The 26,838-nt window shown below is 39.6% G+C and overlaps 1 protein-coding gene across 1 annotated transcript in view; it reads right to left on the reverse strand.

Moving 5' to 3' along the window:
* Positions 1-26,838, reverse strand: part of PRUNE2 (prune homolog 2 with BCH domain) — a 138,206-nt gene that overhangs the window by 46,126 nt on the left and 65,242 nt on the right. The window contains 4 exon segments of the mRNA XM_083701852.1: positions 2,295-3,093; positions 3,525-3,858; positions 4,039-10,269; positions 10,987-11,145. Coding sequence (XP_083557978.1) covers positions 2,295-3,093; positions 3,525-3,858; positions 4,039-10,269; positions 10,987-11,145 — 7,523 coding nt within the window.

Consider the following 26,838-nt stretch of genomic DNA (forward strand, 5'->3'; position numbering starts at 1 on the left):
TTATTTATTTATTAAATTTCTATACTTCAGTCCAGCACTTCTACTGCCTCACCTGCAGATGTAAAGGAGAAGTAGAGCTGTGTGGAATCAACATGTTGCTGACAATGTACTCCAAAACTCTGGATGACCCCACTCAGTGGTTTCTTTTAGATGTTCAACAGCATGAGCAATAAAATCAAACCCTGAGGAACTCCATATTGAAGGCTCCATGGGGCTGAAGAGCACCCCCCAAGCTGCACCCTCTGGAACTGACCATCCAAGTAGATCCAAAGCACTGCCACTCCCCTCTAACTTAGACAGCCACTCCAGAAGTATGCCATGGTCGGTTGTCATGGTGCTGTCAGGCAAGGCATGTCCAGAGTGAGAAATTAACTCTTTATTGTCAAAAGTACACTTACAAGTTAGGAAAAGGCATGTCTATCAGTCCTATGTCTCAAATGCCTCAGCTATTTCTAGATGTCCACCCAATGAGGCAGTTGTAGCAACGGGGAGGCCTCACCTCCAACCTTAGCTTATGTATCTCCCTCACCTGAGCTGCATGCAAGCAGGCAAAACTATGTCTCTGTGCAACCTGCTTCTGTTCCTCCCACTCCAATCCTCTTCTTGTCCTGGGAAACAGTGGAGCAGGAGAGGTGGGGGCAGAACGAGGAGCCCTTTACCCTAACCTGGCCTATCTCTCCCTTCTCATGCACCTGTTTTTAACTCTCCGGTCCTGCAGCTTCTCCTGCCTCTGACTCTCATCTCCTGGCTGTTACAGGCTCCCCCAGATCATTAATTCCTTCTTCCAAGTCACTCTTCGCTTCTCCGAGTGCCCACTCCTCAGTGTTCAGACAGTCCCTGACATCAATGGTATCAAAAGCCACTGAGAGGTCAAGGAGAATTAACAAGGACACATTTCCCCTGTCTCTCTCCCAGCAGAGGACAACCAAAGCAATTTCTGTGCCAAAAGCAGGTTTAAACCCTGATTGAAATGGATCTAGAAAATCAGTTTCCTCCAAGAGCACCTGGATCAGGTTTTCAACCATTTGCTCAAGAATCTTGCCCAAGAAGGGGAGACTGGCAGCTGGACAATATCTGAAGAAGTGTGCATGGTATCTGAAGAAGTGTGCATGCACACGAAAGCTCATACCAAGAACTAACTTAGTTGGTCTTTAAGGTGCTACTGGAAGGAATTTCTTTTGTTTTAGCTGGACAATAATTACTTAGATTTTCCAAATCCAGGGAAGGGTTTTTTTGAGTTGTTTTAGCACTTCTTCCTGGAAGCAGGCAGGGACCACCCCCTCACGCAAGGAAGCATCACATCCCTGGCCCAGCCAGCTGTTCCTTCTCAACTAGTTTTTATCAGCCACAAGTGGCAAGGGGCCAGAGCGCAAGAAGTCACCCTGACTGGTCCAATCACCTTGCCAACATCCTTGAGCCTTGCTAACCAAAACTCAAGTAGAGAGATCAGTCTCTCAACAGGTTGGTACAAATGGGACTTGGGACAAAACTTTGCATTACAGAGTACTTCTTTTCAGTTAGCCACACCATCTTCCAGGATACTCCTTTCCATCACCACTCCCTGAACAAGTCAATCAGAATTTCACTTGCAATCCTCACTTGTAAAATTCAGGACTCTAACAAGGAACACTGAACTTCTGGTCTAAAAGTAGAGCATCATGATACATCCCTAGAGTAGATGCTTGTTAGGAATAGGATATCCCAACAGTGGGTAAAGAAAGAAGTTGGTCAGAGGAAGGTGAGAAGCTGCTTTAATAAGAAAGGTGTAGGACCCAACGCATGAAGCACAACACTCTTCATCCCTGCATTCAGCATAGCAAAATCTTTCAAGAGGTGCAAGGCTTACTCGGGTTCAGACAGAGAAAAGAATTGCAGGATCCTTTTAAAAAAACACTGTCATTGTTAGTAAAGAATTTGAAAGAAAGAAAGAAAGAAAGAAAGAAAGAAAGAAAGAAAGAAAAGGTATAAAGTCTATAGGGAGTATCCAGTGGTGGCTTTGTGTCTGTAGAAAGCACTTCCACTTGTACAAGTGGTTTTTGCCCCCTCCCCATTACAATCTGTACCAAAAGCTCCTCCTGAGGGTATTGTATGGAGGGCTGCAGTTGGTGGGAGAGAGTTTGGTAAAAACTGAATGTCTCATCCTGCTTAACCAGAAGCTCTTTTGCTAGCTGAATCTATTATCGAACCCCATCTGTGTAATGAAAAATAGCATTTGCTTCTCAGAGGTTCTGTGACCATTTGCCCCATATTTATACAGAAAAAAATAGAAATAAAATGTGTGGACCTGTCCTTACCCTGTTACAGGACTGAGTTCTCTTTCACTGCCAACAAATTGGGTCTCCTCTTCTGCTTCTTGTTCTGTTACCAGGCCATTGACAGAATGTTGTTGTGAAAGGACATCCAATTCCCCATCACCAGCAACAACTTGCAATAAAAGAGCATCTGTCCCTTTATTGTGTGATTTCCCATCCTCTTGTTGCCCTGATTTGTGAGGGTTTCTCTCTAGCAGAGTTTCATCTTGTGTCTCACATATCAATTCCTGGCTTAAAACACCTTCTAATTCTTTAACAGGGTGTCTAGATAGAGACTCTATTGTGTCTATGCTACAGTTTTCTTCAGGTGATATATCATTCACTCCGTTTTGGCCCACCATAGTCCATTCCTGATCTCGCGCAGGGCTTCTGGGTGATTTCTTTTCATCTCCGAGTTTTTGAGGCACAACAGCAGAACTTTTCTCTGCCAAATAGAAAGATTCCCATTCAGTCTCCAGAGCAGACTGCCCTTCACTTTCATTTATTATGGAGAGTGACTGAAATGTATCCGAGGTATCTGCTGAAGAGGTTTCAAGAGAATTCGTTTGTTCTACTGCTGTAGCTTCCTGTGAAGTGAAATTACTTTCTTGTCTTCCCAAGATATCCTTCCTCAAAGATACGGTTTCTTCGCCAGTAATGAGGACATAATCCATCTCTAGTGAAGATTGATCTTCGGCTTCTTTCAAAGTTGTCTTTTCCTTTCTTTTTGGTCTTACCATCTCTGACTTATCTATGGACTTGCACCCTTCACTTGCATTATGCAGTGTATAACAGATAGATTCTGAAATTAGAAAGAACAATTTTAATTAAAGTAGTCAAGTCACTGATCAAGATAATATTAAAAGCAAAATACATTATATTTAAGCTCCTCTTGTTCTATTCCCCCTCTTTTTCTTTGCTTAAGTATGGCTTAGTGAATAAGTATAGTGCTAATTGCAAGATATTCTAGATTGCTAAAAAGTATATAAATACAACATTCTGTGATACATGCAGATGACAACAAAGTCTCATTTTTCTTTCTTTTGCCAGTATGTGAAACAGTAATAATCAATATTGCCTTCCTTAGACAGGAATGACAAAGACAATATTTAAGCACAAAGTTTTAAAACTCTGAAGCACATGCATGGCACTATACTATATGTCAGCATCACACTACATCTCCTGCATATTTGTCTAACACACATTCTATCAGTAAATGCATTAATTACTCACCATTGGCTATGCTTATGACTCCATCTGCTGGTGAATCAATATTAACTGATTGTGCTTCATACTCAAATTCTTTCAAAAAATCAGTCAACTTAGGAGTCACTTCAGGTTCTAACAATAAAGATCCCCAATCTTGATCTTCTTGAGAACATTTCCCAGTATTACCATCGGAATCACTAGGCTTAGATTCTGAAATACTCCTTGCACTTTCAGCACCTGATAAATCAATATTTCTTGAATCTGTTTCATATTTGAATTCTTTTAAAGCATATGATGATTCAGGAGTCTCTTTGGATTCTAACAGAAATGATCCCCAGACTTGACCCTCTTGAGTACATTCTGCAATCTCATTGTTGACATCAGTAGATTCAGAATGATCAATATCATTGACACCCATGGGTGATTCAATATTACTTGAATCTATTTCATATTTGAATTCTTTTAAAGCATATGGTGATTCAGGAGTCTCTCTGGATTCTAACAGAAATGATCCCCAGACTTGACCCTCTTGAGTACATCCTGCAATCTCATTGTTGACATCATTAGCTATAGATTCTGAATGATCAATATCATTGACACCCGTGGGTGATTCAATATTACTTGAATCTGTTTCATATTCAAATTTTTTCAAAGTGCATGAAGATCCAGGAGTCCCGTCAGACTCTACTAACAGTGATTCCCAACCCTGATCTGCTTGAGAATATTCTGCAACCTCACCTTTGATATCAACAGTGCCACATTCTGAAATGTTCATGCCACCTTTCTGAAGAGTGTAATCATGACCAAATGATACATCAAATGGAGAAGTACATGCAAGTGGTGATTGTTCTGTGAGTGATCCTACAACCCATGGGCTATTATTCTCCTGCAAATTTTCAGGTTCTTGTAGAATATTAGTGGCATATTGACTTCCTGCACCATAGAGGAAATCTTCATTTTCTTCTTCTAGGGAGACTTGCAATGAATGCTTCTTTCTGAATATTTCATTGGTTTCTACTCTTTTCTCTGAATGATTGTCTAAGATTGCAATGGGATTAATTTCATTCAGTGTGGCAGATGGTTTAGTGGCAACTGACATCTTACTGATGCCATGCATATCTGATGCTTCCAGCTGATCATCCATCCCGGCAGGTGAAACCAGAGCAACAGCAGGATCCATAGACTTCATTTTGTCTGAGGAAGTTGCACCTTCCTGTTCTTCAAAGTTTTTATTTTCATATGCATTGCTTTCCTGATTTATGAGTTCTGCTTCCAAATTTTCACTACAGGAACTTGGAAGATCCTCTAGTTCAGTAGTAGTTTTATTTGCTATGTCAAATTCATGGATAACAGTTTCCTGTCCAATTTCAGATAACTCCTCATTTCCAGTGAGTGTTACTTTGTAGGACTCACCAAGACTTGTCTCATTATCAAGACACAGACTTTCAGGACATAACTCTTCTCTGTCAATTGTCAACTGTTGATTAAAGACTACGTCTATGTCTTTGTATATTTCTGACAGCATGGAAGACATCTGAATAGCTTCTTCAGGTTCAGTTAGGACAGAAGATTGGGCACAAGTTTCCTTGTTTTCATATTCATTGCAAACATCAGGGCTACTTGAGGCCTGTGAACTGCTGTCTTGATCACAGTGACTTAATATATCAGGATTTTCACCATTTGTTCTCAAGACGAAAGGCTGTTCAACATTAGTCCACAAATCTGGATCAACTGTAAATGCCTGGCAATCACTAGGGTTGTTGTTTTGTAATATATCTGGAACAAATGAATTTTCCTGTGTAACTTCATCACATCTTGGGCTAGGTTTCCTTATTGGTTTTAAAGGTAGTGGAGGATTAGATGGAAATTGTTCACTGGTTTCTTTTTTATCTAATGGATTTACATTTACTTCATTTGGATTGATAGATGGTGCATTCATTTTATCTCTTAGCAGACCAAGTGTTGGATCGACCTGAGCGAGTGCGTTCAATAGGTTTGATTGCCAGTCTTCTGGAACAGGGTGTTTAAGAGCATCTTGATCTTTAACATTAGTAAGAGAGGATTCTTGTTTTACACCACTTTCATCCTCACAGGATGGTGACAGTGGATAACACTCTTCAAAATTCACAGTACCTTGATCCAACTCTTCTTCTTTGTTGGCCAGTGAGTTTGCTCCATTTCTGCATTCACATTCACTGCTATCTTGAGTAGACTCATTTTCAAACTTAGCAGCATCATGGAAATTTGGTTCTTTTCGCTTTTCATTTTTTTCTGTGTGTATTTGCATTGCACCATGTGTAATGGTGACTGTGTCATTAATTTTTAAATCATTATCAGAATAAAATTGTGCACCTTCCATTGAACTTTCATCTTGGCTTTGTAAATTCCACCATTCCGAGGAATCATCTGGAAATCTAAGATTGTCCACTATGGATTTTTTATTTTTATCTAATGTGGTTTCAGAATGACCTTGCATTATTACATCCCAAGCATCTGAATTCTTTGGGCCATGGTTTTTTTCGTGATTTATATCAGACATTTGTATAGTATGGTCATCTGCTTCATCCTGAATTGTTTCCCAATGTGCTAAACATTCAGATGTTTCATGAACATAATTCTCCACTGAAGTGTCAAAAGCATTAAGATTTTCTGAATTTTCATTTAATGTGACTACTTGGACATTTTCCTTGAAATGAGTCTGATTGCTTGAACCTTCTGAATCAATTGCAAGGTTTGTTTCATGAGGCCGAACAGATTCTTGCCCTTGTGTGTCAGCCTCTAGTCTGTTAGGATGTAGAGCTGCCTGTATTCCTGTTTCTTGCATACTCAAGTATTCTGAATCTACATCAATTCCAGGACTTGATAATGAGGATACTGTATCATCATCCACATGAGCATTCCAAAGCTCTAAGTTTTTCGGCACTTTGTGTTCCGTGCTTGTTTCAGAATCTTCTTGGCTTTTATTCTCAGGTAACTCTTTTCCAGATGCTTCTTCACCATCAGTTGTGATGTCCCAAGCATCTTCATTTTCTTTTTGATTATTAGCCACCTGAAAGCTATCCCAAATATGCATATTTGTAGAAAAATCACTTGTATCGGGAGTGGTTGCACTTGAGTGTGTATAGTCAATGGAACCACTACAAGTGGTGTCTTCTTTGTAATAGGTGTCTTTGATAGGAATATCTTCTGCGAAATTATACATGGTATCTGACCCTTCAAGTGCCTCATTTATGTTGGGGCTTATTCCAACAGACTGTGCTTGTTCATCCATCGATACATTCCAGGCATCTAGAATATGGGACAACTCATGATGAGGCATAATATCAATACATTTCTCATTTGAAAGCTTATTCTCAGACTCCAAGCTTTCAGAAGTCTCACTATCATGAGACAAATCCATTCCATTTGACAACAAATCATTTATTTTAGGCTTATCCATTGTATCCAAGGCTTGAGTATATTCTGTATATGAATCCTGTTGCATTTCCATTGATCTCTCTTGATTTTTATCCTCTAAAGATGCTCCATGACTGCTAAGCATTCCTGAAACATTTTTAGGAGTTTCCAAATCAAATTTATGAATGTTCAAGCTAGCAACTGACTCATCAAATTCCTGATGTTCCTGATGTTCTCCTACTGGTACTGGCAATTCATCATGTAGCAAACAACTTGATGGCTCTGACTTAGAGATACGTTTCTCCAATTTATCCCATAGATCTTGATGTTCAACCAACTCTGGATAATGCATTCCTTGATGGTTTTCTCCTCTAGGGGAACTTGGGGATGCACTCTCCTTCTCAGGGATCTTCTGTGCAGATAGTTCCCTATCGAAACTTTCAGATGGGGATAACACATTTAAACTGTCTTTTGGGTAAGCATCCATGTCAAGGCTATGAACTAGGTGCTTGTTTTCTTTTTTGGGAGATGTAGCAAAATATTCTGCATTGCTATCGAGAGATCCACCCTTCTTTTCCTCATTGACAGGATGAGTCTCATTGGAAAACGGCAGGCTTATTTCCTCTGGCTCTGCTACTACATTTTCTAGACTGTCACTACATCTTGTTTTTTCTGGTGACCTGGGAGAACCAAAAATTGCCCTGCTTTCCTCTGAACTATTACTAGACGAGAGAGGGAGTGGAAGGATCAAGTCTTTATTGTCATTTTGCATCATTTCATTCCTAATATTTTCAAGGGTGACTTGCCCACTTCCCTCATCTGTTCTTTGACATTGCTTGACTACTTGCTTTGAGGCAGAAAAGATGCCACTGTGCTCTAATCCAGCCTGTTGATTGTGTTGAAGCTGTTCATCCCACTGGTTCAACTGTTTATCTAGAAGTCTGGTGTTCTGCTCTGATTGTTTGTTTCTTTTTACTTGATCACTGACTGAAAATGTTCTCTCCATGTCATTTGTGTCCTCAAGGATGACATCACTACTTACTTCAGCATTTCCCCCTTCAATATCTATGGTATTATTTAGAGCTGAGTGGCTATTTTTCTCTGTAGAAAACATCATTATTCCAGGGTCTTCAGAACTTGAAGGACTACTTTCATGATCACAATAGTCATCTGAAAAATATGTAGCACCTTTTTGTTTCAAATCAAGTAAATCAATATTTTTTATAATAGTAGTTTCAGAATGTACTGCTTCCAGTTGGTTCTTATTATTAAGTGGTGCTTCCCAGGGGCCTCGACTTCCATAGTCAGAATCAGTGGAACATTCCGCTGATATTTGTGGTAATTTCAAATCTCCAAAATTGTATGTTTCAGGTTCACCCGAGCTTATGTTTACCATTTGATCCAAGATTGGCCCATGTTTGCCCTCACTCTCTTTTTCATCTCCAGCCCCTGTTGGTGATACATATGAGTCAGATGTTGAATAATTTGTATCCGGTGGAGAAACAATAAAATCGTCACATGTATTTGAGGTGTTAAAGTCTGATTCTCTATATGACAGGAAGGGATCTTCCCAAGAGACAAGATTTCCAAGTGCCTCTTTTCTAATGTTTGTGTCATACATGGCCCATCCATTGGTATTTTCAAATTCTTTGGGTTTAGGTACAGTATCCCTTTGGTGTTCCATAGCCAATTTAACATTCTTCAGCATGCCACTCGTATCATTATTTGCATTTTCATATGTTCTGTTGTTTTTTATTGAACTATCTTGTCCATTCTTTGATCCTAGGTCTACTTGACTGTTTAGATGTTCAGAATCATTGCATTCAGAGTGTTCTGGTGAACAGTTAGACATAACCCATGTATCAAGTTTCATTGGGGAAATATGATCAAAATCTACCTGAGGAACATTCCATGTACGCTCTGAATGTCCAGAACTGTCATAATCAATTTCTGCCCAAACATTAGGTGAATTTGAGTTGATGTGTCCACCATTACTATTGGTATTATTCCATGGACCAGAAATTGCAGGAACTGGTTGACTGGTATTCCACATGCTAGCAAAGTCCTCCACTGGTTGTTCAATATCTTTTTGATGGCATCCCAAATCCTGCTTAACTTGGGTAGCACCAAACTTGTTCTCCCAAATACCTGCTCTTGCAAAATCCATACGCTTCTGCTGCTCTTGTATACAGACTGAATCTGAAGCTCTTCTATCAGTTTGCTCTTTCAGTAATAGACTTGTTTTATATTCTTTCCATGAATCAGGACTCTGGAATACAGATTCTGCTTCAGTTGAATTCCATGTAACAGCATTTTTGGAATCTATTTGAAACCCATCCCACCAGCTCCCATATCTTGTACGAGACTGAGAACTGTTCACATAATCAGTTTCATTATTTTCTTTAATTTTATCTTGTGGGCAAAATAAAGATGGACCATCATCTAAAGGCGGAGATTCCACACGGCTGTTCATAGAGATTGGTGGAGTTCTCCTTTCAACCTTGTTCAACACTTTAGGATGAGAGGAAGAGTCATTTTCTAGGTCTATCATACTAGGATGTTCTTGCAGGTGGCTACACTCATTAAATTTTATTGTGTCATCTTCTTCCTTTCTTGTCATTGGTAAATCAGTTGAATAATTTGCAATGTCACATTCTGATAGATTTGTCTCATCAATTACTTTTGAGTCAGTTGGTGGTTGTCCTTCCGATGAACCACTGTCATGGGAGAAGTCATCAGGAGGGGAACAGTCCACAGAATAAGAAGAGTCCATCTGAACTGTAGCCATTGGTGCTAAATCAAAGTTGAATAGATCAAAATGGTTGCTGCTGTTCCTAGGCTGAGATTTTTCTTCTTCAGCTACTGCTCCTTCAGGAATGGGACTATAGGAATCAAAACCGGAAAGGAAACTGTGATGAGATGCTGCTCCTTCTACTGGGCTATCGTCACTAAGAAAAACTGAGCTCTCCTTGGAGGATCTGCTGCTTCTAATAGTAGCAAGCCCACTGTCTGGACTCACAAGATCTACATTAGCATCAGCATGGGCTTGGACAGATCCATTATGATCTTGAGGGTTCTCAATAAAGTTGACAACATTTGGCTGTGGTTCAATGTCAGAGCCATAAAGCTCCATAATACCAGAAGATCCTTGAGAAAGTGGAGCGCTTCCAGCAACCGCTTCAGTGGAAGATGTTCTACTGTTTGGTGCCATTTCTGGATGTCTCCTGCTGATAACGTCTTTCATTAGCAGAAAAATTTCATCACAATTGGCTGAAGAATTTTCTTGGTGATAAATGAGGAATTGATCACATCCATTTTCCAGAGGATCCAGTTCTAGGCAAGGATTCTGACATTCTTCTAATTCACAACAAATCTGTTGAGGAAAAAAGCAGTGGTATTTATCATGTCTGTTGCAGTTTTAAAGTTAAAAACAAACTTTACTGAGTACGTTTTATTATTAGAAGCCCCCTAGAGATGTATTGGGGGTTTAGGAAGCAAAGAAACAGAACACATAACAGTATCAGATTTAAAAACCCACATTAAAATCACAAATTCCTGCTTTCAGTCCTTCTTAGCCTCTTAACTTGCTCAGATTGAGCCAATCAGTTTCACCCCCTGCCCTATCCAGGCCCCACTTAAGCACCTAGTCTGGTGGTAATAAATTACAGCAATTCTAGTAGTAGACTTTAAAATGACAGAGAAATCCAGGACTAGGGCAATTACACTGATATCTTTTGTGGTTAATCTTTCTCTAACTAGAAAGTCTTGGGTTGGGGGAATGTGGACAAATCTCAAGATGTTTATGAAATGAAGAAGGATCCAAATTGGGTATACTGTATAAAATTATTTTCTTTCTTTTTAACAAAATGACAATTTGTTTTCTCTCTTCCCCTCACCACTCCTTTAATCATCTAATGGTGTTTTTATTGCATCATTGCTCACAGATAACAACACACTCAATAAATGTAATTTCTATGACTCATACATCCTATGCTATGGCAAAACTAAAAGACCAACAGGGAATGTAATGATGCATTTCTGTTCTAGAACACAGACAGAATTACTTTATTCTTTCCTTCATGATACTTACCTGATTTCCCATCTCCATGTTTTCTGAATAAACTGCTATCTGCCTTTTTTCTTGCCTTTCTTCTGATAAGTAGCTGGCCAAAATGACAAGGACATCAAAACCATACTTATCTACAAATGCTTTTAGATCTCCGGTCATGTTTCTGTGAAATAGGCAGTCCTGAAATATGACAAAATTACTTCTTATTGAAGGATTTTTTCTATTGGTTAACATCCAGAGCTAACTGGAATGGTTAATCAAATTAATGATGAACACATAGGGATCTTGTTCATACTCTTATGGACCCCAATAATTATTGTAGCTCTAAAAGTTAAAAGAACATAGCCATATGTTTATACTTTCACAAGAATAATAGAATCATCGGGTCGGAAGGGACCCCAAGATTCATCTAGTCCAGCCCCCTGCAATGTAGGAATCTCCAAAAGAAGACTATTCCACTGTCAAACAGCTCTCCTTTCTTGTAACTTGAAGCTGCTGGTTCAAGTCCTACCCTCCAGAACAGGAGAAAACAAGCTTGCTCCACCCTCCATGTGAGAGCTTTTTAGATCTTTGAAGGTGGTTACCATATCTCCTTTCAATCTCTTTTTTCCCAGGGTAAACATACACAGCTCCTTCAACCATACCTCATAAGGCTTGGTTTCCAAACCCTTGATCATCTTGGTTGCCCTCCTCTGCAGATGTACCAGCTTGTCAACATCCCTCTTAAATTGTGGCAACCAAAACTGGACACAGTATTCCAGGTGTTGTCTGACCAAGGCAGAATAGGCATAGTGAACACATCCAGACAACCTGTTTATTCAGCATTCATCCTGATTTACTTGCACAAAGCTTACACAGTAAGCTTTACTAAGCATTTGATTTGTTTAGGGGGCAGTTATATGACAAGAAGCACACATTCTGCATTCATTCAGATTTGTGGTGGCGAATTCATCCTACACTTTAACTGCATTCTGTGGCACATTCCAAACCACAAAGTCCTCCCCTGGCTGATACCAAAGTCCCAGGGTATGGTCTGAAGGCACATGAGGCCATCAACTTGGTAAAGCTAAGCATGTTTGAGGTTGGTCAGTGACAGGATGGTTCTACTTTGGGTTCCATGATGGAATGAAGATGGGATATAAAGGTAAGAAAATAAATAAATAAGGGTGGGTGTTCCATCTCTGCTATTCCCTATCATCCTGTTCTGACGGTAATTTCTTCAGGGGGCTGGGAAGAGTCCTGCAAGCCCCTCCCCCATTCCATTTATCCATGCTCTGGGCCACCTGCTCTGCTCATCTGGAACCAAGAAAACTTTTATACTCCTTTCATACTAATTAGGGGACTGCATCCCACCACCCCATCTCTTCTGCCATCAACCCACTTTATTTCTGATTGACAGCCAGAGAGCCACTGAGAAGCCATCACTGGTAGGAAGGCTGACAGTGACTTACAAAGTCCTCTGAAAGTGTCAAGAAACCTTGCAAGGTCTATGAGAAGGCGGTCAAGAAGGTGCTGGTAATCACATGCCAGTCTGTTTTTACCAAACAGCATTACAACTTGAAGTATTGTGTTCCACCTCAAGAAGAACAGAGATATATTTTAGGATTACATTGACAAGTACATTTTGAGCATGAACCAAAGTGATTAATGGATATGGGATTTATTATTATTTGAACATTTTTAGCTACACTGCCATCCTATATAATCAACAAGAACCAAGCTACTTTTCATGCATGCCCATCTCAATTTGGAATGGGCACATTCTTTCCAAGCTTTTTCAGAGAATAGCCTGGATGGTTTCTGAAGAGTTCCCCCAAATCTTAAAAAGATCTATAGCCCAGCGCAAATGGAGTCCCAGCCTACCACTATCCCCAGCTTTTCCGGCAAATTATTTTTTTCCTGCCTCCATCTTTCCAAGACTTACCTTGCAAGTGCTTTTTACCTGGTAGTGAGAGAAATAGGAACTGAAAGCAAGAATCACATGCAACTATTGGTAAGGATTTATGTTCTAAGGAAGGATGAAGGAAAATCTCCTCCCACAGCTAAAGCAGCAGCTGAAAGGTGAGTTTTAAGGCAGTTCAGTCTTGGTTGAGCTAATTTTAAAATCCAAACCAAAATTAATTTAGGCTCAGATAAACAAAGTGGATGTCTGTATGTATCTTTGTGTGTCCACTTTTGAACCTTCCCATGTGGTCAATGATATAACGGGAAATTTAGGCTTGCACAATTAAAGTGGATTAAAGCCCTCTGTCACCTTAGGCAACAAATTGACTCCAAAAAGGAAACAGACTTTCTACTGCCATGAAAGTGATGAGAAAGATAAACACCTCACAAGCAAATCAGGATGGATGTAGGTTGTTTAACCTTCTTGCAAACAAATCAGAATGAAAGCTCAATAAAAACCTGAAATAATCTAATCTCTAAATAAGATTTGTGCAAGTAAATCAGGATGAATGCTTAATAAAAAGCGTTTCTGGAAGAGCCTCCAAAATCCACCAACATCACAACTTGAGATTCCCATGTGATCTGCCCCACACCTATGTATGCCATACATTTCCAGAGTTGTGGGATAGTAACCATGCCTTTTCAGGTGAAAAACAAGAACCTTTGGGAAAACAAGGAATCTTACCCCAAACAATACCTTAATTCAGTCTTTCTGAAATAACAGCAAAGACTAGATCCATCTTTTAAAACAAGAAAAACGTCGTCATTCTGCACTGCAAGTTAATGATATACATCCAGTGTGCTTTAACATCTTTATTTTTGCCTATTGCAATACCTTAGCAAAACAAAGAATACATTTAAATGAGTTTCTTTGTCCCCCTTTGGCTTGCGCTGTTTGCATTTGAGAAAATGTATTGTACTCTGGCAAAGAACATTATCATATGACATTATTGGCTTTTATACTGCTACTAAGCAACGTTCTCCCTAAATCAACAGCAGTTCATCAACAACACACCACAACTGTATATTCAGGTGGGCACTTATTTACTACCTCCCATTCCAAACTCCACACATCTGTCTTCTATCTGATAAATTACTTTTTAGCTTGTGTGTGTACAAATACTATTTATTAATCTACTCAGACGTGTCTAGCAAATGTGTCTATTTTCCCTTAAGTTAAAATGAAAATGAAAAACACTTCATCAAATGTTAGGAAGGAAAAATATTATTTCATACATTGAACTGTCTGGGGTGGGTTTTCTGCAGTTTTGCCTGCTTTTCCTGTGCTGTTCACCTTGGCATTCACCCAAAATAGAGTAAATAAGCAGGGGAGAGAAGGGGTAGATGGGGATCTACTAGGACATTGCTGTGCAATTTGCAGTAGATCAACAAGGATTTATGGCTCCCAATTGTTTAACAACAGCAACCTATCTTTTAAAATAACAAATTAGACTGCTGAAATGAAGAAGCCTTGTAGAGAAAACCAAGTTTAGATTTTGGTGTGAAAGGTCTGTGAACTCAAATATACTGAAAGTTATTCCTGGGCTACAATAAAGTCAAAAAGTTTTGAAATTCCGTGTGTTTATCAACTCCCTTTCTTAGAACCTATTTTAAAATTGACTTCAGATAGTGGATTTTGGGAGTTTCTAGGAAAGAAACAATGCAAATCCCACAATATTGATATCTACCCACATCCATGTTATAGGACTAGAGACTGTGCAAGGGACTTTTTACCTTTTCTTCTTTGAAGGGCACGCCAAGAAATAAACTGTAATCCTTTGAAATTTAACAATTTAATACTGTTAAACCTTAAAAAGAATTTGCCAAGGCAGAGCAGCAGAAATAGTACAGATGATTCTGGGGACACCTTGCTCAGAATGATTCATTCTGAGAAATACTACTTTCTCAAGCAAGGCCAGGCTGACTTGGCACTAGGAGTGTCAGGGAATTCTCATCAGAAATAGAAATCCCTACCCTTCATTTATAGATTCTACCATACCTTTATAAACCATTCACTGGTATATGCTGTAAGCATTTTGTGCACCTAAGTTCAATAGGAGAAAATATATTTAAAATGCAACCATAATGAACATAAAGGGCACAATGTCTATATCTTGTTTGGTTTAAAATAATCAGGTATTATTATTAAGCAATATTATACACCTATTATTTGGTGGCGGTTATTGGAATGGGAGTGTATGGGGTGTTGGAGTACGAGCAGGACACAGGCTGGACACATTGTGCTCCTTCTGGAGCAGTTTGTTCACCTCTGGTCCCCACACTCTCACCTGTGGCTCCTAAGAGCGGTCAGCATGTGACAGCAGCCACACCCAAGGAATGGTTTCAACTGGCTGGCTAAACCAGGTGAGGGGAGCACATTAGTCTCAAACCCTCAGTGAGTTAGGGTTGAATTCAAAGACAGGTCACTTTGGTGCTGTTAATGCAGGTATGAGTATCTGCAGCCACAATAGATGCAGCGATCCTCGAGCAGTTTGACTTCTCCCCTGGAGGCACACTCCATTGTCTCTTGAAACAGACAGATGCCAATAGTAAGATGGGAATCTCTTCAATATACTGCAGTTTTGGTGCAAAGTCACAATGGTAACAGTTTCCATTTTCAGGAAGCTGCATGTGGGAATCAAATACAAATTATATACTATATTAAAAACTAAGCTCCTTTAAAGTTGTAGAAACTGAATACCTGGAATAATTTATAAGCATACTCATTTGCATCCAGAAGTAATTGTGCCCTGAAATAAATTGAACCTAAGTTAGTCATAATTCATTTGAAACACATTGAGTTAAATTGGAACTCAATGTTATTTACTCTTGGTTCCAATCAGTGTCACTTGTTTTGAGACTTTTGACTGCCAAGATTGTTCCCACTTCTTACCTAAAGTTAATTCATCCTTCTCTTCAGCTTCTAATAAATTGTTCTAAAATTTTGATAAGTTGCCTTATTTATAGGGATGTATACGTAAAGGTTTTAAACCATAATTAACTTTTATTTATATCAATTTTCCTTAAAGAATTACATAAGAAATGATTTTTAAATTTCAATCTACTTTAAGTAAATTTAGTAAAGGAGATTAGGTGCTACTGTAAATTGTTACTGCTCTTTGTGTTAAGCCTGTAGTACGCCTCGTTAGAAATGTTTTATACTGCTTGCTTAAATTTTAATATTTTAGACATTGATATTATGTTTTAAAATGTTTTTATAGCGAATACACAGGGAGCTTAGAAATTCTTGAAATAAATGAACTCATCAGATGCTATTACAATGATGATGACCGTTTGTCTCCCATTCTTGTAAAACCCATAATCTCTCATCTAGTTGCCACTGTTTTCAAAGGAACTAATTTCCTTTAAGTTGTGCTCAGGATCAAGGTGAAAAATCTGAATATTGTTGCAGCACTTATTGATGCACATAATAAATTCAGTCAACATGCACCTCTAGTGCAACATGCAGAAATACAGTGTTCCATATACAAAAATATACTGGAAAATATGGTGTTATATATTCTTTTGTTGAATTAAACTATTTACCCCTAACTATATTTTCAAACCTACATCGTTGGGAATAGATAATACCAATTTAAACACAGCTTTGAGAATAGATTTTTGTTTTGTTTTTCTCCTTCTCAATAGTTATACTTTCTGATTTATGGCATCTGACAGTTGATTACCCAAGTGAGTCCTGTATAAATGTACATTACACATACATCTTGACTCTTCGGAGGAACTAACTGTGTCAATATTAACCTGACCAAATTAAGAATAAGATGCCTCTTTTGTTCTTCACACTTCTCACATGGAGAGCACAATATGGCTTTTGTCAGAGGTGCTCCATCATTTTGGCTCAAGGAAACTGTCAGTACCGTTTGGGATCCGTTATTCATGGGCAGATATCCTGATGGGTCTAATGAAGCCTTTCTGCTGACAACTCATTTGCTAAAAATACCCAACCATCACAAAGTACAAATGAGGAATATATTTCTTTCCTCATTACTATGTTTTTTCCCCATCTCACAATTGGCAATTATGTCATGAACCCCAACGATCCTCAAGCTGGGATATGCTGAACTTCACTATGTAGACTATATATATTTATAGCCTCATCATAAGTCATGGTCAGTACTTCTGTTTCTTTTTTCTTACTATGAACTCACTCACTGACAAACTTTATGACATCTTTTAAATTGCAACATAATAGGGTAAACACCAATGTTATTGCACACATGCCGTGCCAACAGCCTGTGTGCCATTTGTTGAAAAATTTGAGCTAATTACTGCAAGCCCTCTCCTGGAAACAGGAGTGGGCCATTTTTTAATAAAAGTTTTCAGGTAATGTCATCAAAGAAAAATAAGAACACATATTTTTGTCACATTAATCATTGCATGCTCTCTCTTTTTCACACCACACACAGTATTAAACCTTGTGGAATTAGCAACATACAAAACTAGATTGCACTCAGTATTCCATAAATTTACAGCAGGCAGGCTTCTTTCATTAAGAAAGTCATGAGAATCGGGCCAAGGAAGTATAAGGATTCCTAGACAATTTCTTACCAATCCCATGAGTAGGATGAGTCACATATTACAGCTTAGTGGATAAGAACATTATATGTATGGTAAAAAAGAAGAAGAACATATCTCATATGTAGCCATTTTGCATATTAATGGAGAATGCCACAGGTAAACATTGTGGAACATGTGAAGCTGTGTGTCTCAAAAATGCTTGAATTAATTCTGCACCGGCCTTTCACTTTCTGTGACTTCTAAGAACAAGCCACTCCTCCCAGTTCCAACCCATCTTCCTCCAGTCCCTCTGGGCCACCCTGTTTTCCCCATGGTTGACATCTGTCTGTCTCAGGAGACAATGGAGGTGTGCGCCTTTGGGGCTGCAGTCAACTGTTATAGCACATGCTGCGGCTGTAGAGACTGATATGGAAGAGACATGTTTAGTTGCAGCTGGGGCAGATGAATGTGGCAGTTGTGCTGCTGCAGAAGCACCATGGTGTTTCTTTTCCATATGCTGCTGAAATTCCCTTAGTTACGGTCTGGCATTGTTTTCTTGTGGTGCAACTATGACTTAATAATCACCATCTTGATGATATCTTTTTTCAATTATATATTTGGGAATTCCAACTCAACAGGGCTTACGTTTAAATGAGCATTAATAGTTCACTTCTACTGCACTAAATATCATATTTTTGTCAATATCCAGTGATATTGCACAACGTGCTCCAACAAAACAGCTGCTGGCTGGTAACAGCTTTTGTGACCAGGGTGGGAGAGAGGAGGCAGGGAATGGGATGTGGCATGGATCAGTACCCTACTGCTAGTAGTGGCTTGGCAGGCTAGTTAAGCCCACACACCCCTCCCCTCCCCCTCCTAATGAGGCTAATTTGGTCACATTTTGGCAGGGAGGTGAGAGAGTTGGAAGGGCCGTAGCTGACCACTGTTAGGCATCTTAGGGGTAAGGTACAACCATTATCGTATTCTGCCTTTAAATACTCTTAGATCTTACAACCCCACTCCATTTTGTCCTCTCATCCAATCAGTTTTTGAATTTGTCTTAAGAGTTACTGTCTCTTGCTGTTCCACTGTTGCTCAGACTTAGCTCTTCCTTTTTTGAATACCCCTTTTTTGGCTACCTGATTCAAACTTTTTTTAAAAAATAATAATACCATTTTTATCATCATGGTATTGAAATGTTACCTTATTTCTCTTCTTGCTAACTGGAACTGAAATACCACAACACCATCTGGCTGAATGAGAACAACACTGGTTTTTCTTCTGGTATTACAGCTATATTTATTGTGAAGCATGTGTATTTTACAGCTTCTTCCACTGTCCATAGTGCTAGCATGTTAATAGATTCCTATTTTTCTGTCTGCATATTAATTCTGTGGCAAAAACTTGACATTTTTTAAAAAATAATATTGTCCAATTCTTACGTTTGATGCCCCTTTAGCTCTGCTTTCGGATATTTTTCATCTTTATCATGGTTATATTATTCACATTAATCTCTTCAGTTTTCATGCTTTTCCTCTTATTTCAGTGAGTTCTGCAGCTTGTCTTGTTTTATCCTTTTTTTTTTCATTCTGAGCATCTTGTGTAACTTCTCTGTTTTTCTCTTCAATAAATTTGTTTTCCTGTTCAGATTCATTAGAAACTTCTTCTTGCACATAAAGATCTTCACGAGCCCGATCCTCCCTATTTCTTCGCTTTTATTCTCCCTTGCATATCTGTACTATTTTATGCACTCTTAGGTTCAGACTCATGTTTCCTTGATCTCCTGCTTCTTAGTATCCGACTTCTCTCTTCTCTTTCTTTCACAGAAAACCTACTTGCTCTGGCCTTTGATTCCTTCTGTAAGTCTTTAAGGTGTCATTTGTTGCTCAAAATCCCTTTTCCTATATTTTCATTTCCCTCAATTTCTCTGCTTCCCTTATCCTTCTTATTGCAGTTGTTGATTTTAAATCACAGGTTTGTAAGGAAGGAAACAGCATGGGAAAACCCTCAAAGAAATTTGAGGCAGTATTGTGGGCAGTATCCAACTAGTATGCCCCTTCAGCGCAAGGATTTCCACTTGCACAACAGGACTTTTCCTCCTCTCCTTCTTGTGTCCGGCCTCCTCACCAAATCTGATCCAAAGTGTCAGGGGAACACCTAGAATACATTTAGAGGCATGTAGTGAGTAGAGAGAGGGAAGCCTCTCCACAAGTGGAAACACTTGTGCTGACAAGACGAGTTACTCAGCACTACTCTGGAGGCAACACTTTATTTACTTGTATTTATTTATTTGTACAGTATTTATTTATTTCAGCCATCTCTATGAAGCCCAACATCAAGCTTTTTCAGTAGCGTACAAAAAGGTTACAACAGGGATATCAGTTTCAAAATATCCCAAAAAATCAGAAAAAGCTTACTTTAAAAAGCAGAAGTTTTCCCTATATAAACCATCCCAGTTCTTCATCTGACATAGGAGCCAACTCCGGGGGGGGGGGGGGGGCGGCGGCGGTGCTTGGACACCGCCTTCAAGAGAAAAGCAATTCAGCTCCACCCTCCACAGCCAGCAAGTGATGCACCCTTTCGGGGGGGGGGGCTTGGACACGGAGACAGAGGCATGTGCAGGCATGTGGCGTCACACGTCCGTATTGCGGTGTCAGGCACCCACAATCGTGAGGGCAAGTTGGCACCCCTGTGACCTGAGACCCTTCTTTCTGTGTCTCCTCCACGTGATGTCCAGAGGGTGGCAAAATGAGAATGAGCTTTCTCTGGCTCCCTATTTGTGGAATGAATGCTCTCCCCAGGGAGGTTTGCCTGGTGTCTTCATTATATATTTTGAGGTGCCAGCAGAAAATGTTCTTCTCCAACCAAGCCTTTGGCTAATTAATACTCTACAACCTTTCAAATGTGTCTGTGGGAGGTAGGCAGTATTGTTTTGCTGTTTTGTTTTAATTGTTTACCTGTTTTTATCCTGTATTTTATATTGTGAACTGTCCTGAGATATTATGAAGAAGGGCGGTATAGAAATCTAATAAATGCTAATAATAATTCAGCAGGAATTATTCAGCAGTAAGGGAGCCTATCTGATTTTTACTGGGGTTGGATCTACACAGATATAAAAATGCTATTAAAAAAAACCTAAATGAGATAATTTGGCATCTGAATGATTGATATTCATAATTGTATTATAATTTGGCATTGTTATAATGAGGCTATTAATGGATTATTGTAATTGAAAACAAAAAATGCTATAAAAAAAGGTTCAGCTCTCAATAGAAATTTTCATTGGCTTTGGATGCTGCTCTACAGCGCCATCTAGCGTCACATTTTAATGATGCATTTATAATGTTATAAATTGACCTGTGTAGCTGAGTCCTGGGTGTGAGTTCTACAGAATTCAACCCATGGCTCTTGGAGCAAGTTCCACAATACTGAACCATGGCTCCTTAGGGATATAAGCCACGGGAAACCACTAACAGTGAATACCTCCAAGACCTCAGTGACTGCGTAGCTGCTGCCCATTGTGACTGGTAGAGTGGACAGCAGAGAGATCAGAAACACAGAGAGAGAATGAGAGGCAGAGCCAACTAATTCCAGTTTTGTTTCCATCCTCCTTCCGCCTACCAGGAGGTCCATAAGGTACCTATGATACTGATAAAGGGTATGTATTGGAAGCTGTTGTTTGTAGGTCTGCGGCAGACCTCTTTTTCTTGGTAGTGTTTTGAGTTTGGGGCATCAGGCTGGATAATACTCTGTGGCCCTTCTGCACCTCCCACCATGGCAGTTGCTTTTACCCCATTTTCAGCAATCCTCTCTTTCTTATTCATCCCCTCAAGTCATCTCATTCAAGAGGGTCACCTAATCCTCAGGAAGGGCTTTTGGGGATATCCAGGAGTTGCTGGGGTGGCAGAAAAAGTCAACGTCCAGCCAGTGCCTCTCTGGATCCAAGCTGGTAACAGTAACAGTAATAATAATAATAATAATAATAATAATAATAATAATAATAATAATAATTTATTATTTATACCCCGCCCATCTGGCTGGGTCTCCCCAGCCACTCTGGGCAGCTTCCATAGAAACCAAAAATACAGTAAAATATCACACGTTAAAAACTTTCCTGTCTTCTGAATGTCAGGTAGGAACAGTAACAACAAAAAAGACAACACAAAAAGATTAAATGTCCTGTGATTTAGTTTAAATAAAACAGGATGACTTTAAAGTGCTGTAATAGAAATAAAAAATAAACACAAATAGAACCAAATAAATAACAAAAAGAATAAATAAGAACTAACACAGCAAAACACGCCACACCACAGCAAAAGAAACCATAGAATACAATAAAACAACTTTAAAGGTTGCATTCCAGCCTCTCCCATGCTATTTGTAAATGTTTGGATGAGTGATAGAGAAATTTCATGTACAGTGGTACCTCGGGTTAAGTACTTAATTCGTTCCGGACGTCCGTACTTAACCTGAAACAGTTCTTAACCCGAAGCACCACTTTAGCTAATGGGGCCTCCTGCTGCCGCGCTGCTGGAGCACGATTTCTGTTCTCATCCTGAAGCAAAGTTCTTAACCTGAAACACTATTTCTGGGTTAGCGGAGTCTGTAACCTGAAGCGTATGTAACCTGAAGTGTATGTAACCTGAGGTACCACTGTATATCATAGTGCAAGGAGATTTTATACTCGCATTATATATTAAATTGATTCCAGGCATTTTATGTGAAAACACCCTTATACAATACTGTAAATGAAAAATGTATGACAAAGGGGGGGGGATGTCAATAACCCATTTGTTTCCCACAACATAAAAGGATGATACACAGTTTTACTCTTGTCAGGTATTCAGCAGAAACAGGCATCAGGAACGTCCTGAAGTGATAAAGTACAATCATCTCATGAATATCCAAAGCTGATTCAGAAAACCTTCCAAAAGAGGAAGCAGTGTGGGGAACATTTTATAGGGACCATAAATGTTCACATTCTTGTTTATTACAGTATTTTGAACATTGAAGCACAGAACTGCCATTCGAGCTTTTGGTTGTTTGCATTCAACACCACTTTTAAAAGTTACTTCAACAGATTCTTGATCCCCACCTACACTCATGCAAAATTAACAGTAGAACATGAGATATTTGATATTAGACTTAGATGAGAAAGCACATCCTGGCAAAATCCCTTTGGCTTTTCTGCAGGTAATAGAGCACTAAACTGTGCAGAAAAATGACCTCCCTACTTACTGGCCAAGAGCTGTCTAGTTTAATAAAATCGTCTCAGGTGTAAATTTATATTCAGTAATTTGTACCATGCAGTATAAGTCTCATGCAAACATGGTAATACGAAAACACATTTCTTGCTGTCAAGAAAATGTCTAGCAAAATTAATCAACCATTCAACCATTCAGGCTCTTTGCATACCCTTTTGTCAAAGAGGGAACGCTAAGAGATTTCTTTCCTCTTCCGTGCACTCATTGTAATAGATTGTAGAATCCATCAAGCCTGTGTTGATTTATTGAACTGTCTCTTAGCACAGCAGTAGAACTACAGCAAATGAACTGATATTATCTCCAAAAAAAAGTAATGACCCAACAGTATCTGCTGTCTTTGATTCACTCCAACTTCAGATTACAGATTTCTTAAAGGACCTGACTTGTATGCATCCTCAAACAACTTAACATCAAGAAAGACTGTGAAAATTCTACATTCTCAAAATGCAGCCTTATTGATTGACAGTAAGAGTGAGGAACCTCAGACCCAGGGGCTGAATGTAACCCTCCAGATCTCTGTCTCTAGCCCTCAGAACTGTCCCCAGACCATACCCATCTCTCCAAGCCACACCCTTTGCACCATGGCCCTACTCTGTCATTTTGCCTGGCTGGATTGTGTCCTTGATCTGCGTCTTGCTTGCCTAGACAGATGTTGTGTGCGCATGCAGAAAACTCTGGATTTTGTACAGTTGGAATGTAGCCTACTCTTCAAAAGCTCTGCCCAATTTTGCTTCCGGTCCCATCCACGTTTTCCTCCTGGCTGACATGTGACTCTCAGGCTACAATAGGTTCCCCACCCCTAATGTATTGTTCAGATGTTAACCACACTGAGATCTCCGGGAATAGGGCGGTATATAAATTCAATTAATGGTGATGATGTCAGTGACCCTAGGGTTGTTTAACTTTCTTATTTGTTATTACTAGTATTACCAATAGTGTTTAAGGGCACAAGCCTATACACTTACCTGAGGGTAAGTTTCACTGAATTCAGTGTGATGCACTTCTGAGTAGACATGGATAGCAGTGCACTTTAAGTCATAATTTTTCTCAACTTTTTTTGGTATACTGACCTCCCTGCTGCACCAAGGATTCCCTGCCCAAGCTGCTTCAGGTTGTAGCACATGTTCTCCTGGAGACACCAAGTTTAGCTATCCTAGGGGATTTTAACATCCATGCTAACACAACCTTACAAGAGGCCACCCAGGACTTCATGGAAAGCATGGCCTCCATGGGGATGTCCCTGAATAGGTTTGGCCCAACTCATAGTCACGGACATGCCTTAGACCTAGCATTCACCTCTATGGACGTGGGTAACCTGACACTTAAGTAAAAGTGTCCGATTGGTTTCTGATTGTGCAGGCACACCAGAAACAATAGTGGAAGCCATGCCAGATGTTCGGCTTCCAAAAAAAGTTTGAAAACCGGAACACTCACTTCCGATTTTTGATCATTTGGGAGCCAGAACGTTCGACTCCCAAGGCTTTCGGGAGCCGAGGTACAACTGTACAGTTTTGGAGGGACAGAAGGCGGGCAGGTGTAGAGGACTCCCTGGTCCTGAATGGGGTAACTGTGCTCCTGAAAGACCAGGTGTGCAGCCTGGGAGTCATTTTGGACTCACAGCTGTCCATGGAGGCGCAGGTCAATTCTGTGCCCAGAGAAGCTGTCTAGCGTCTCCATCTGGTACACCAGCTGAGACTCTATCTGCTCATGGACTGTCTCGCTAGAGTGCTGCATGCTCTGGTTATCCCCCGCTTGGACTACTGAAATGCACTCTATGTGGTGACTCGGAACTGCAATTAATCCAGAATGCAGCAACTAGACTGGTGACTGGGAGTGGCCACCAGAACCATATAGCACTGGTTCTAAAGGATCTTCATTGGCTCCCAGTGCATTTCCGAGCACAATTCAAAGTGTTGGTGCTGACCTTTAAAGCCCTTAATGGCCTCAGCTCAGTATACCTAAAGGAGCATCTCCACCCCCATCGCTCAACCCAGACACTGAGGTCCAGCGCCAAGGGTCTTCTGCTGGTTCCCTCACTGCGAGAAGCAAAGTTACAGGCAGAGGGCCTTCTCTGTAGTGGCACCCACCCTGTAGAACGCCCTCCCTTCAGATGTTAAGGAGATAAAGAACTATACAACTTTTAGAAGACATCTGAAGGCAGTCCTGTTTTGGAAAGTTTTTAATGTTTGATGTTTTATTATGTTTTAATATATGTTGTAAGCCGCCCAAAGTGGCTGGGGAGACCCAGCCAGATGGGCAGGGCATAGATAAAGTTGTTGTTGTTAAAATAAATCCTTTCCATCTTGCAGCTCTGTAATTGTTATATCTAAACAACCATGGTTTTTTTCTATTTTCACATACAGCTTTGTAGTAAAACTCCATTTGTGTGTATTTTGAAATACCATGCATATAGTGGGTATTTATAGTGAAATGGATGCAGAATGCCAAGCAATCCACAGAACTGTTTAAATGTGGATTTTATCCCTAAGCAGCATCCACTGAAACCTACCGAGCAGCCCATTCATCACTCGCCAGCTTTGTATTTTTCTTCATAAAGATATATGACCTTTGCCCATTAGATTTCATTAGCAGGGCACCATACAAGGCTCCTTCGCAGATGACAGGCTAGAGAGCTAAACATCCTCGCCTGGAGGGTTTGTGGGAACAAACCCATCTTCAATCCTTGTCCCTGGGAGGCACTTTTAACACCTGCCAACCACAGCACTATCATCAGAAAAACATTTACAGATTTATCTTCAGGCTGGTGATTATAAGAGATAATTTGTTTGGAGTATGGATAAAGTTGGTCTAGCATAAACAAACTAGATGCTCAAATTACATGACGAACATCATTAACTATTGATTTAACCACTGCCGATCTGAAAGAGAAGAGACATTAGCTCAAAATGATAGGTTGTTTTAACTAAACTGTATTAGTCACAAATAGGAGTAAATTGTAGCTTGAGCATTTTATCTTTACTGTTTACATAGCACTTTACACTATATTCAGAGTATATGGATAGTTATACATAACTATGATCTGTACATTCATAAATGTACATACGAATATTTCCATATTTATAGTCATTTCTATGCCTAAACTTCTGTCAGTCCATCCATGGATGCTATCAGTTATAACTCTGTAACATTACTTAGCAGACGTTAGCTAATTCCAAGTTAAGCATCAAACGCTTTATCCCTCTCCCACCACCATAATGCAATATGCTTTATTTTAAGGTTGAATTCAATGTTTGTAAATATTCGGAATTCATATCCTGTTCTACCAGAATGAGAACTTTTGAAGTATTAGTCACATTGCATTTTAAATGTGAAAATTTGCAATGCAAACATTTCTGCTCTGATTTTGGCAATTTCAAATATTTAAATCCCATAAAGGACAAATCATTCATATATATTAATTAACACAGCATGGTATGTATCAAATTCTGTCAGACACTATTTGTCATTGAATGTTATATGTCAAATATGGTAAGATTTCTAAAGATACCATTAACAGGCCACCTATGAAATGCTGGCTAATGCTAGACACGACTGTATGGCAAGCAATGCATCAAACAATAGTCATAGTTGCACATCACAGTAGATGAAGGTTTAGCATGATGTACAAAAGGCAGAACAAGCCCAAGTGAGCCTCGGTACTGCTTGTTCCTCCCTTCCTGACAGATCGGAAGAGAGTTTCAGCTTTATTTAGTTTTGCTTTCCCTGAATCTGTTTATCATGTTCTCCACTCCAGAGTAGGGATTTGTGCATTTTGTGCATTTTGAACTTGATCAGGTAAATGTGTGCTTGTAAAGGATATTATTTATGATGCATCATGTGAGTGTTTCTCAAATGTTATCATCTCTGATTAAAATGGGTACACTTTTTCAGTGTCAGGTTCACAGGGATCAGTTGCCCCCATCATGTATGCATTATGTAAAGGACATCACACATAGAGCAGCTCCACTGCTGCCAAAGTGATACAGCACCAGCATCTTACCTCTTCCCTGGGCTCTCTCTTATATGTTGTCCTCACAAGTTAGGCGCATTTTCTGGCATGGTTTAATCCTGGCCAAACCAACAATTCCCCTTTACCTCACAGCAGTTGGACCATAAAGTGTTTTGCAATCATGCCCATTTAGCTAGT

This window comes from Podarcis gaigeae (genome assembly GCF_964106915.1).
Source record: "Podarcis gaigeae genome assembly, chromosome: 11".
NCBI lineage: Eukaryota > Metazoa > Chordata > Lepidosauria > Squamata > Lacertidae > Podarcis > Podarcis gaigeae.